The sequence below is a fragment of the Emydura macquarii genome, unplaced genomic scaffold (assembly GCF_026122565.2).
Source record: "Emydura macquarii macquarii isolate MOO-44397 ecotype Brisbane River unplaced genomic scaffold, CSIRO-AGI_Emac_v2 contig_3122, whole genome shotgun sequence".
NCBI lineage: Eukaryota > Metazoa > Chordata > Testudines > Chelidae > Emydura > Emydura macquarii.
In genome coordinates, this window is record NW_027133259.1 from 4351568 (window position 1) to 4364148 (window position 12581).

Genomic DNA, 12581 nt, shown 5'->3' on the forward strand with positions numbered 1-12581 from the left:
CTCCTTTGAAAATCTTAGCTGACATTCAAATTTAAACATGCTTATTCAAACATCGTGTCCGCCAATACGTTCAGAGGGTTGGATGGTATGTATGTTTGTGTGGAAGTAGTATCAATGTGAGAAATCGCCTTTATCTTTCACTACTTCACCTGTACTCTGTCCATTCATCCACCTCAAAACTCGAGCAGTTTCAAATAGATGCCATTTTAAAAATACACCGCCACAAAAATCTTTTCTTCTTCCCTCACATCTGGACTTTTCCCCCAGAATTGCATTTCTCCCAGGCTCATGATGAGCTCCAGTGTTTCATAAACCATCAAGGGTAGAAGCAAGAGTGTTAAGCCGCTGCAGGGTAGCCCTTTGTTTCCCGCTTGTATAAGGCTTTTTTTTTTTTTTCCTAGCCCCAGTAGGTTCTGAAATATCAGATCTTAAAATATCAGACTGGCTTTTGGCTCAGAGCCACAATGTTATCAATAGACTGGTACTCTGATAAATCATCATCACCGCACAGCTGCACGTTCCGTGCAAATCAACGCTAAGTATGAACATTGTAATCACTAAAAGCTTTTAAGATGTTTTCAGCATTATCATGGAGGGCACCATGGCAGCTTTCTTTGGGAACCTGCCATTTCTTATGCTGTTTTGGTAAATTATCAGAAGTGGCAGGACCTGTGCGATTGCTGTCAGAACGTTCGCAGTGGAGAACCCTACGTCTAAACTTATTACTGATTTGCATTGCCCCAGCCAAAATAATTCCCCACTTTGCACCGTCCACAAAGCTCTTTAAGATCAGATGCAATCTCAGAGGAAGTTATATTAACATTAGGAACCTACTTAAATCAGGGATCGTTGTTATGATTTCTTGATGAAGAAGAGCATGTTCAGGTACCTCTCTCTCTTATCTATATCTCATAGATTTACAGATCAAGGCCAGCAGGAACCATGGTGATTATCTGGTCTATCCTCCTGTGTAACACAGGCCATAGGAACTCCCTGAATTAATTCCTGTTTGAACTAGAGCATATATTTTTTAGGAAAACATCCAATCTTGATTTTTAAAATGTCCACCACAACCCTCACAAAGATGTTCCAATGTTTAATTACTCTCGCTGTTAAAAATCTTTGCCTTATTTCTCATCTGAGTTTGTGTAGCTTCAACTTCCAGCCACTGGATCCTGTTATACCTTTGTCTGCTAGATTGAAGGAGCCCTCTATTATCAAAGTTCTGTCCCCCATAGGGGTACTTGTAGACTGTGACTAAGTTACCCCTTAACTTTTTCTTTGTTAAGATAAACAGTTCAGCCCTCCAGTGTGTCTCCATCACTGTCCACAAATAAGGCTGGCATCATGCTTGAGAATGAGCTAGCCTTCATCTTCCACAGCTTCTGTCTGTAAATATACTCGTTGCCAGCTTCTTAACTCAGGTTACGTATGCCACTGCCTCTGTCCCACGTCTTTTGAAATACTTATTAGTTTCTTCATCTCCTTTTTCTGAAGTTTCTCAGCACCAGGTCTCCAGAATGGGCAGAATTCAGCTGGCTACCTTCTCAGATGACAAGTGCATCTGCAATGAGACAATTTCTAGGTGTATTTCTGCACCGATGCATCCCTACCTGTGGGAGCAATGTTGGAGGCTTTCTAATAAACAGGGCTCAGGTGTTCTTATGGCTGTGGCATCTAATCATGCTGAGGATAGGATTGGATGACATGGTGGTAATAACCTCCTCTCCCCCATATTCTGTCCATGCTACATCTTCCACCACTAGAAGAAGGAGCAGGGGAAAAAAAGCTTACAAATTTCTCCTAGTAAAAACAAAACCAGAAAAAAGATGTCCAAGCACATCACTCTCCAACCTCCAAGAGCAAATGATTCTGCTGGGTCCCCATTCATAGAATCATAGACATGTGGGACTGGAAGATAACTTGACAGGTCATTTAGTCTAGTCCCCTGCACTGAGGCAGGACTAAGAATTATCTATACCAGTCTAACCTGTTTTTGAAGATCTCCAATGACCGAGATTCCACAGCTTCCTCAGGTAAGTCGTTCATGCTTAATTACCCTTACAGTTATGACATTTTCCCTAATATCTTAAGTCTCTCTTGCTGCAGTAAAAGCCCATTCTTTTGTCCTGTCCTCTCCTCAGTGTTTGAGAACAATTTATTACCCTCATCTTTATGACAACCTTTTACATACTTGAAGACTGTTATCATGTCCTCCCAGTCTTCTCTTCTACAGACTAAACAAACCCAGATTTGTCAATTTTTCCTCATAGGTCATCTTTTCTAGATCTTTAATCATTTTTGGTTGCTCTCCTTTGGACTTTCTCCAGTTTGTTCACATCTTTCCCAAAGTGTGGTGCCCAGAGCTGGACACAGTACTCCGACTGAGACCTTATCAGTGCTGAGTAGAGTGGAAGAATTACTTCTCGTGTCTTGCTTCCAACACTCCTGCTAACACATACCAGAATGATGATTGCTTTTTTTGCAATAGTATTACACTGTTGATTCATATTTAATTTTTGATCCACTATAACCCCAGATCCTTCATGACAAGATCAAGTATGAAACTGACCCTGTTTTTAAAACTTTCTATTTATTTTGTGATCCATTTCTTCCCTTTTCATTAAAATGCACCTATTTCGAGGTGTTTGTACAGATATATTTAAATATACAAAATGAAATAAAATCCACCCCAAAAGCTCTCCAATCAGATCAACTCCACCTTGCAAAATATAAATGGGTTTGCTTTGGCCTCTGTCAAGGCCCTTGTTTCTTTTTTTTTTTTTTTAGTGCCAAGGTGTTTCTGGGAGAGAAAATGGGTAATTTCTGTAATTGCTTCATCTGCCACTAGGAGGAGTAGTGTCTGCACCTTACTGTTCTCCGGGAGGTTTTTCAACATTTCTGTATGAGTACATCAAAATTGCTCTCTGGAGCGTAATAATAATACAGTGAGTTACAATTTCAAAGCACTATACAAACACTAATTAATGTGAAAGGAACACCTGCTTTCATTCTTGTTTCCTGTCAGCATCCTTAAAGCCAGGAACCTGGGTAAATGATATAAGTATATTCAATTTAAGGGTGATGTGATTATGAGAAGCATTTTATACATAACTTTCAGTGATACATATCTTAATCAGACCCATTTGGCTAAGTGTGTGTAAATCGATTATGAAAGATTTTCAGGCCTCTTGAGAACTGTGTTAAATTATAACACAAGAGCATTTGGAGCGTTCATACCGAGGCATGGTAAATGATGATTGTAATGAATGCTGACCATGAAATCTATTACTTTAATCTCCAGTATTTCAAACTGACATTTTTCTTTGAAGTCGCAAAGTTTGTCTTCTCCCATATGTGAGGCATGACTGTAAAAGGCTAGCATTATATGCATGGAAGATCAAAGAACGGACATTTTAAAGGAATACTATAGTCTGAGTGTTGACTGCGAAATGATCATATTTAATAAGTATGTAAATGACTCGGAAGATTATTACAAACTGTTTGTTTTTAGTGCATTAGCTCATTGCAGAACAAAGTACAATAAATCTTGATGCTTTGAAGACTTGTTAACTGGGGCCCAGGTGCCCAGCTGGTGTGAAACGGAGTAGCTCAATCAACAGAGCTGGGCTGATTTACGCCAACTGAGGAGCTGGCCCGGAATATTTCAGCTTCAGTCAAAAAAACCCTGTTGGAACCATCTCAGTCTCTTGGTGTCTTTCTCAGTCTCTGATTATATCCCTTTAATCTCTGTCACTCTCTGATATATCCATCCCCATGCTATCTAAATGCCAAACATTGAGGGTTTTTAAAGAAAAGTCCCTATTTTGAGGGATGATCTCCACGGTCTTTTCCATCCTATTGCTAAAGAGGGAGCTGAAAGAGTCTCTCTTCTGTTTGCAAAGACTCAGCAGCCACTTGAGGATGAACTGTGCAGCAGCTCCCAGACCTTGCGGAAAGTTAGAATTAAAGAGAATATGTGGAAATATGCCAAGTCACAGAATACGTGGATCCCTTTAATAACCTTAAATAGTCAATGAATCAGAGTGTAAAATCCTCTGTCACTCCTGAAGGGCATGGAATTAACTCGTGTTCCTCCTATGTTTATTGCAAACCTAACTCCAGTTCAACAGAGTGTGAATATTCTCTCTCCTGTGATGTTATCTGTATGCTGTCACTTTCCCTTGTTGAGACCAGCTCTGTCTCAGGACTTGTGCAGGCGGAGAGAGTCGGTGTAACTAAACCCTTATAAGTTTCCCCACAGCTGCTGCTTATTATTACTCCCAAGTCAGCCGTGTGCACCTGCTCAAGTGTGAAGGATGATTTGTGTTCATTATTCCTTACCTCCCAGGGTAATCAGATTGTTCAGATCCATAGACAGTGATCTTCATGTCAATGTGACAGACGCTAGGAAATTTACCACAGGCTCATTCTGAGTTTTGAATCCCTATTTGGAATTTGAGCTCCAAATGTATAAAAGACCAAGGTGCCGGGGTAAAAACAAAACAGAAGATGGGTCCATGAAAACAGGGGAACTAGCAGAATGCTGAGTCAGTGCAGGAAGTAGAAACATGAACAAAAAGTGTCAGACTGTGTTGCATCTATGCATGACAAGAACGATGGAGGATAGAGATAGTAAAGACTGTAATCTGTCTGATCCAATCTATTCAGAAGCTTACATGGCACTTGTCACAGTAGTATCCAAGGTTCCCATAGGGGTATGTCTACACTGCGTTTTCAAACCACTGCAGCAAGTCAGAGCCCAGGTCTACAAACTTGGGCTCACGTTACGGCACTAAAAACAGCTGTGCAGACATTTGGACTTGGGCTGGAGCTCAGGCTTTGAAGCCTAGGGAAGGGGCAGTGTAGATATATGATAGATCATCTTGTCCACACACTGTCCAGTGGAGGGTTGTTCCCAGCAATACATGTTCTAATTCTTTATCCAATTGATCTTCAGATCCCCAGACAGGTTTCCATCACTTCTTCTAGGAAATTATTACAGAGACTAAAAAAGAGCTTATTTTTCCTGAGATTCAGCATATATTTTCCTTTTCTAAAAATTAACTTGCACCCATTTGTGCCTTAAAACAAAAAGGAGCTGTCTTTGTAATTGTGAGCGCTTAGCTTAATGTTGTAAAGAAATTGGCTTATGTGTCCCCTGAAGAGTTTTTTTTATTTTATTTACTTTACTTTAGTTTTATTTACTGAAGAGCTTTTTTCTTTATACTGTAGAGGAGAGCTCAATGGAGGGAGGATCTGACTCAGTTTCCAGTCCCACAAGGAACCATGATGTTATTTGCACCTCTAGCTGGGCCAGTAGTTGGGGGAAAATGTATTCATGAAAATGGTTGAGAATTCTGAATCGCATTTCAAATCTGCTATTTTCACCTTGTTTTCTTTGCATCTTGCAAAGTTTTGTTTGTTCAAATGGCTCATGGAAGGTGAATTTCAGAATCCCTGTAGCTAGGATCCATTTATTCAAGAAACTAAATAAATTCTGGGCAGAAGCAGTTTCTTAATTTATTTTTATTTGTGTATTTAAATTTATAAGAAAGATAAAAAATATCTGCCGCATGCTTTAGATGCTTCTGGCATACATTTAACAAACAGAAGCAATGCAAAATAACAAATTCAGCAGCACAACTTCACACACACAACCAAAATTCAGATAATGAAGACTCAATCTTCCACTGTGCTGTACGTGGGCAAACTTCTGTACCCGCATGAAGCCCAATACCTTCAGAGGTCTGTTCACATGAATCATGTTGCATGGCCAAGGCCTAAAATATTAATATTAAAAGACATCATAAAAGTCTTTCAAAAAAGGAACAGAAGCCATGCTTCAGTGACCAGTTATGGAAGTTTAATATCAAAGGATCAAATGTACAGTCTGTTTGCAAATAGTTTGTAGAATCTACAGGCTAAAATTTGTTCACATAAACTCCTCATCAGGCTGTTTTGAATTTTTGAGTTAAATACTCGAGCTGGAGGAAAATATCCCGTTGGAAGGTTTTTAACAGAATTTTTTTTTTTGGCAAAACAGAAATTCTTATGAAAAGAAATTGTTTGCATTAAACATTTTTGTTGAAAAGCAAAAATATTTTGGTTTCACACTGAACATTTTCAGTGGAAACCTGAAAAGAAAACCAGCAAAGAAAAAATATGACAAAAAACAGTAACAAAATGTATTTTAATTGAAATTTGTCATGAGAACAAAACATTTTCCAAATATCTCTGTTAAATACATCTGTTTGTCAAGAAGATCTATCGGCTTTGCACTCTGATATTCCCCATACATTACACAAGGTGGCTCGTGCTTCCAGGTACAGCGATAGGGCTGTCCATGAAAAGAGGCTGGTATTGACGTTGGCAGGATTACCTGTGGCTGGGACTGGAGTGATGGGGTCAAGGTTTCCCACATTCACGCAGGGGCTTCCTAAAAAGCAGCCATCCATTTGAGAGATGCAAAACCAGAGTGCAAGGTGGCACTGAGCTTATTTAATATTTTAGTCCTTGTCTCAAATTCAGCTCATCATGTTGCCAGCTCAGTACTGAAAGTAGAACTGCTCTCCGTCCTATGGGGCTGAATGGTTTGCAAGCCCAGAGACAGAGAAATAAAAATCATTGCTTTCTTTCAGTTAACCAGAGGCTCCTGTGTTTTACAGTGTGCTTGGTTATTTTATGAAGGAAAGAAGTGGCCAAATCACCAGTGAAATTGTCAGCCAGTATATTTTTCTGCTTCATGAGCAATTATCTGCAAACAGAGGAGATTGGCTATAGCAACTCTGAATAACTCTCCACCTTTTATTGGGTGTAAACCCAGTCAGATGACTGAACATATTAAGAAATGTTGTTGATTCACTCTTAACTTTGAATTCCCTCCTTTTTGTTGTCAGTTCTGATTAACAACCATGGTGCTGCTAGAACAGCTCTTTGTCTTAAATTTTCTTATTGCAGAATAGTTGTAAAGCAGAGCAAAATCATTTAAAAAAAAAAAATCTCCTAAGAACAGATGGCTGTCGTGATATAGATGGAGGTTTGTTTTGTATGAGATGGAAATGATACTGAAAAGTCTCAAAGGTTTATTTCACCTGGGATTGACTTTGGGTTTGTTCCAAGACCTATCCAATCCCACAGTTCTTTGCAGCCTTCCCTGAGAGCTTAGTGCTGTGAAAGCAAGAGTCGAGGCAGAAGAGGCGCTGCGCTGCGATTGGATGGGACATAAGGGGGGGAGGGAGAAGAGAGATGTACTGCTATTTTTCTTCCCTTTCCCGTGCTCACAGTGGCAGAGCTGTCCCTAGGGTACGGCGAAGGGGGTGACTGCCCCAGTCCTGGCGCTTCGACATCATGGTGTCAGATGTAATACTTCGCAAGCACCCATCAGAGTGTGCGTGTGTATTACGCATGTGTACTTACATTTAAAAAAAATCCACTGAGGGTAGTGAGACCATAGGCACCTGGGAAGTGAAGTCTTTAGCTTTTCACAGAACCGCACTCAATGTGGGGACAGAACTGGAAGTGTCCTTGGCTTTAAATGGGTGCAACCCTTCGGTTCCGGTTTACTTTGCAGTCATGGGTTTAAATAATGCAAAGGAGTGGCCCTGTTGTTATTGAGAATACACTGGCCAGCACTAGCAGAGACAGACACAAATGGAGAAAATATTGTGATCGGTGAGGTGGTTTTTTTAAATTATTTAAACTTCATTATAATGATACGTAGGATTGGAAGTACAATATATAGTATAACTACATTGTAGTGATACAGCTGGGCACTATCGATATTTAACTTGCAGGCTGCAGCTGCCCTTGGCCTTCATTGTAACCAGATTTCACCTGTATAAAAATGTTAAGAGGGCCCCCACAGTGTGATTTTACCCTGGCCCTCCCTCCCTCCCCCTCAGGACAGCCCTACCCACTGGGCAATAGTGTCGGAGAGATTTTACTGCTATTTTTCCCAATCCATGGGGTCCAAGCTAGTGGACATCTCTTCAGAATTAATCTGCGAGAGAGATGCCATGGGTTGGGAAGTCCTGGCACAGTGGACCGTGCTAGTTCTTTTACAGCATAGACAAGGAATAAATGAAATGATGGTTATATAAAATAAGAGCAGCAGGCCAGTGGAATGCATCAACTTACTCTTCCTCAAAACAAGAGGACAGTGTAAAGTGCAATGAATTTAAATTGAATAAAAGAAAATGCTTGCATGCAATTAACCATTGGTACTCATTGCTGCAGGATATTATTGAAACTCACAGGTTAGGGACCAAAACATGCTCACTTTAATGTTACCTCATACTCCCCCGCCCTCCTTGTTTGTTTGTCTCAACCGTCTGTTAAACCTTGTCACAAATCTAGATTTTAAGCACATTGGGGTGGGATCTCTTTCTCTTTTACTGCACGATTTGCACAGAATCTAGTGCAGTGTTGCCCTGACCCTTATTTGGAGCCTGCCAGCGTTCTTGCAACATAATAATGGTAATAATAATAATAACAATTAACAGTATAATAATCCTGCAAATTGCTAGGCACCATCAACTCTCAATGAATTCAAAGGAAGGGTGCTCAGCACTTCACTGGAGATGTTCATATCCTTACAGGACTGGGCCCTAGGTAAGATTCAAAATGGACTGGAGACATGAATAGGAATAATGTTGTAGTTACTCTAATCAGTGAGACAAATTCAATGGCTTCAGTAAACGAATCAGAAGTTTCCACCCATAATGAATAGTATTGCACAACTATGAGGGATTTTCACATTCCTCTGAAGCACATAATATTGGCCACTTACCATTGGACCATTTGTCTGTTCTGTTACAGCAGTTCCTGTGTCCGTATAGTTTTGTTTAAACTGAACTGTACAATAAGAAATTGTACTGTGTGACAACCTTAACATTAAGTGTGTCTTGCAAATTTATCATCGTCAAACGTCTCATTGTCTTTTCTGGCTTTCTGATATAACTACAATCACTGGCTTGTTCTCTTCTTATAGGGATATGAATATGTCAACCGAGAAGGGGAGTGTTGTGGAAAATGTCAGAAGACCGTGTGTGAAGAGCAGACCTCATGGTCTAGAGGAGATGTAGATGTTAATTTGTATGAGGTAAGATTAAAAATTACATGCTGTTAACAATGTGCCCAGTCCTCCTTGTTCAGGAGATGGGACTAAAACATTTTTCTCATGTCCATGTTTAGTTTAGTTGTAGTAGTACTAGCTCACATCTTCATATGCACTTTAAAAATTTAAATTAAACCTTCCAATGCTCCTGTGCAGGGGTATTATTATGTTCATTTGACAGATGGGGAAGCCGAGGCGCAGATAGAATAAAACTACATGTATATTGCGAGCTAGGGGGGTGATTCCCAGCTTGCATACACCTACTCTCGTGAGCGAAGTGAGAGCCAGCACAAGTCTAAGTATAAGGAGCAGCACTGGGGGCTCCGTGCTGAGTACGTATCCACAGGGTGGAGGTGGATTTGTACTCAGCACGGCTATGCAGTGCCTCCGCTGCTGCTGCCTGTGTTACCGTGACTACACTACTATTTATACTCGCACCAGCTCTCATCGAGCTGGAATGAGTATGTGTACACGAGCTGGGAAGCACACCTCTGCCTTGTAGCGTGGACGTAGCATTGGTGACACGCCCATGGTCAAACAGCAAGTCAATAGAAGAGCCAGGAATAAAATCCAGGAATTTGTATCTTCTAATCCAGTGCTCAGACTACTAAAGACTCTTAATCTTAATGTTTTAGGGTCTGTTAACCGGAACCAGTGATTATGCACTTGGTTTGGACTCTAGAGTCATAGAGTGTATGACAAAAAAGGAGCATCATGATCATCTAATCCAACCTCCGCATAACACAGACCACAGAACGTGACACATTAATTCCTGCATCAAACCCATCACTTCTGTATATTTTAGAAAAACATCCCACCTCTTAGTGGCACTAAGAAGAAAGGAGCAGGAAGACATTACACGTCCCTGAATATAGGATAACCTATCCAAATCCAAATAATTTATTCAGCAAAATATTGGTGTTTGCCCCCTTGCCTCAAAAATAGCTTAGTGGTTGGATGTGAACCATTAGGCCCTGACTCAGTAAAGAATGTAAGCATGTGTTAAATCTAATTAAAACCAATGAGACTTACACCCATACTCAGAGGTGGGCAGCATTTTCTGAACAAATCAGTTATTCACAGAAAAATGCAGTTTCAGGTTGACCAAAACTGTTTGCAAATTTGCCACACTTGCAAAATGCAAAGAAAAGTCTAAACTAGAGTCGCTAGGGAACTTGGCTGCCATTCACAAAACAGAGGCAGAGGAATCCCCCTTGTAGACCTATGGTTAGAGCAGTCAGCCGGGATGCAGGAGGCTATCAATTCAAATCTCTAATCCAAATGATGTGGTGCACAGATTTGAACTTGGATTACCCCACTTGGATTTCCCCCTTTATCCCCACTGGGCCATGGGATGTTCTATTGAGTCTCTCTCAGTTGCCCTGCTGAAGCTGTTCCACTTTGTAAAAATAATGAAATATTCATTGGACCAGGGACTGGAACCCACTTCTCCCCTTTCCCACATGAATGCCCCGTAGGGCACAATGGAGAGGGGAGAACTCAGCTCCCTGTGGTAGTTTTTGGAATGGCATTTCCAAATTTCCTCTACTTTTAATTTAAAAGAAAAGCACTTTAAAAATGCTCCACATTGAAATGAAACATTTAATTTTGGGTCAAAATGATTGTTTTGTTTTGCTGAGAAACCTGATTTTGTGGGGCTGGGGGAAAGGTGTCAATCCAAAGCGATTTAAAAAAATGTTTTTCGTTTGTCCAGCAAACCAAAAAGTTGATTATTTGGACAGTTCAACCCAGGCTTAACTTTTAACATATGCCATAGTGCTTTGCTGAATTGGGTCCCTAATGATTCTCTCCCCCACATTCTAACATAAAATATTTTGGGGGTTTTGCCTTTAAAAGTGTAAATATTCCTTGGTGCTTCTGAAATTTGACAAAACACTAAAGCACAGTGTCAGCACACATGGTTCTACGTTCCTGAAGTCATAGCACTTTGTTATAAAACGTGCAGCCCGATAGCCTCAACATTCCTGCAGGATGAGCATGGTTGAATGACATTGAGCTACTGTAAAAACACACACTCCCCTCTTGCAGATCAGGTGGAATTTAACAGCATCAGAGAGCTGTTAAACTGCTAATGTCTGCTGTCCGTCAACGTGGGGCGTCGAATGATGTAAACTGAGTTTTTCTAAATACTAAATACTAATACTAAAAAAACGCTCAGTCAGTTCTGGCTGTAAACACCCACATCCACTGTTTAATATTAGAAAACTCTAAAGGACCATCCCTCTGTCTTTTTGTGTACATAAGATTTGAACTTGACTATGGATGGCTCAGGAGTTGGTAACAGAATACTAAGCACTGTGCACACTTATTCATCTGTAGGTTTCCAGTTCAAACTGTCCCAGGATAGATGCGACCGAAAGATATTACCATATGAAGTCTGTGTAGTGGACTGTTTGAACTGAATAGCTGGTGTCAGTTTGCTTCAAGCAGGACATCACATTTGGTTATCAGCCGGCACACTCAATGATGCCAGGGACTGAATGGGGATGGAGATAGAACTATGCAAATCACAGATTTCTCGGTTTGCTGGCAATTCTGAAAACTGAATAATAAAATCAGTTTTGGGATGAACCAAAAAGAATATTTTCTTTTCAAATTTTCAGCAAATCAAAAAATTGAAAAAAAAAACCCCAACCCACTTTGAGTTGAACACATTTCAATTTAATTTCAAGCATTTTTAACAATTTATAAAAAAAATAACCCCAAAAAACTGCATGAAATTTCAAAACGAAAGCCCATTAAACATATAATTTTGAAAACGTCAAAACAAAACTCTTTTTTGGCAAACAGCGCAGATTTGGGGACAGGTCTCGACAGTGAGTGGATTCTCTCTCTCCCCACTAAAAAGGGTAGCTCCAAGACAGAGCTGAAACACATTTCTGGGGATAGCAAGAACCCAGTGCTGCGGTTGCCCGTGCTGCACTTGTTCTCTGCTCAGAATAACATTTTATTTTCAGCACCACATCGACTAGAATTTCTTTGTGACTGTTCCAGAGAGTTCAATAGTAAATGAATAGCTGTAAAAATATGAAATAACTAAATAATCAATGAAAAAACCTCAGACCCTATTTAAACGTGCAGCAGTTATCCCATTAGCCTGCAAGGCAAGTGGACGCTAGTTTTATTTTTCCCTTCATTTATGTTTTTCTTCAACCTAATCATTTTGTTCTGCTCTTAACCCTGAGAGCTTTGGCAAGCCTCTGCCTGCCCTAGTAGCATTAAATTGCTTAATCCTGTGCAGCGGTTGGGGATCAAAACAGTAGGGAAGAAAAATAGTAAGTTAAATGTATTAGAATGCCAGATCTTCCATTCCTCCTGCTTTTCTTCCCTAGTTTAAAACAGATTTTCTAAACCACTTCTGCTGTTGTACACATTGCTGTATAGCAACTATTTAATGTTAACTGTTTATTACATTTTTACAAAGGAAATCAGCTTCTTTCCT

At 40.1% G+C, this 12581-nt stretch overlaps 1 protein-coding gene across 8 annotated transcripts in view; it reads left to right on the forward strand.

The window, feature by feature from the left end:
* VWF (von Willebrand factor) overlaps positions 1–12581 on the forward strand; it is a 226512-nt gene that overhangs the window by 184512 nt on the left and 29419 nt on the right. For all 8 annotated transcript variants that reach the window (XM_067531091.1, XM_067531098.1, XM_067531099.1 and 5 more), the window contains one exon: positions 8993–9103. In XM_067531091.1, the coding sequence (XP_067387192.1) occupies positions 8993–9103 (111 nt within the window). The remainder of the gene's footprint in view (positions 1–8992; positions 9104–12581) is intronic.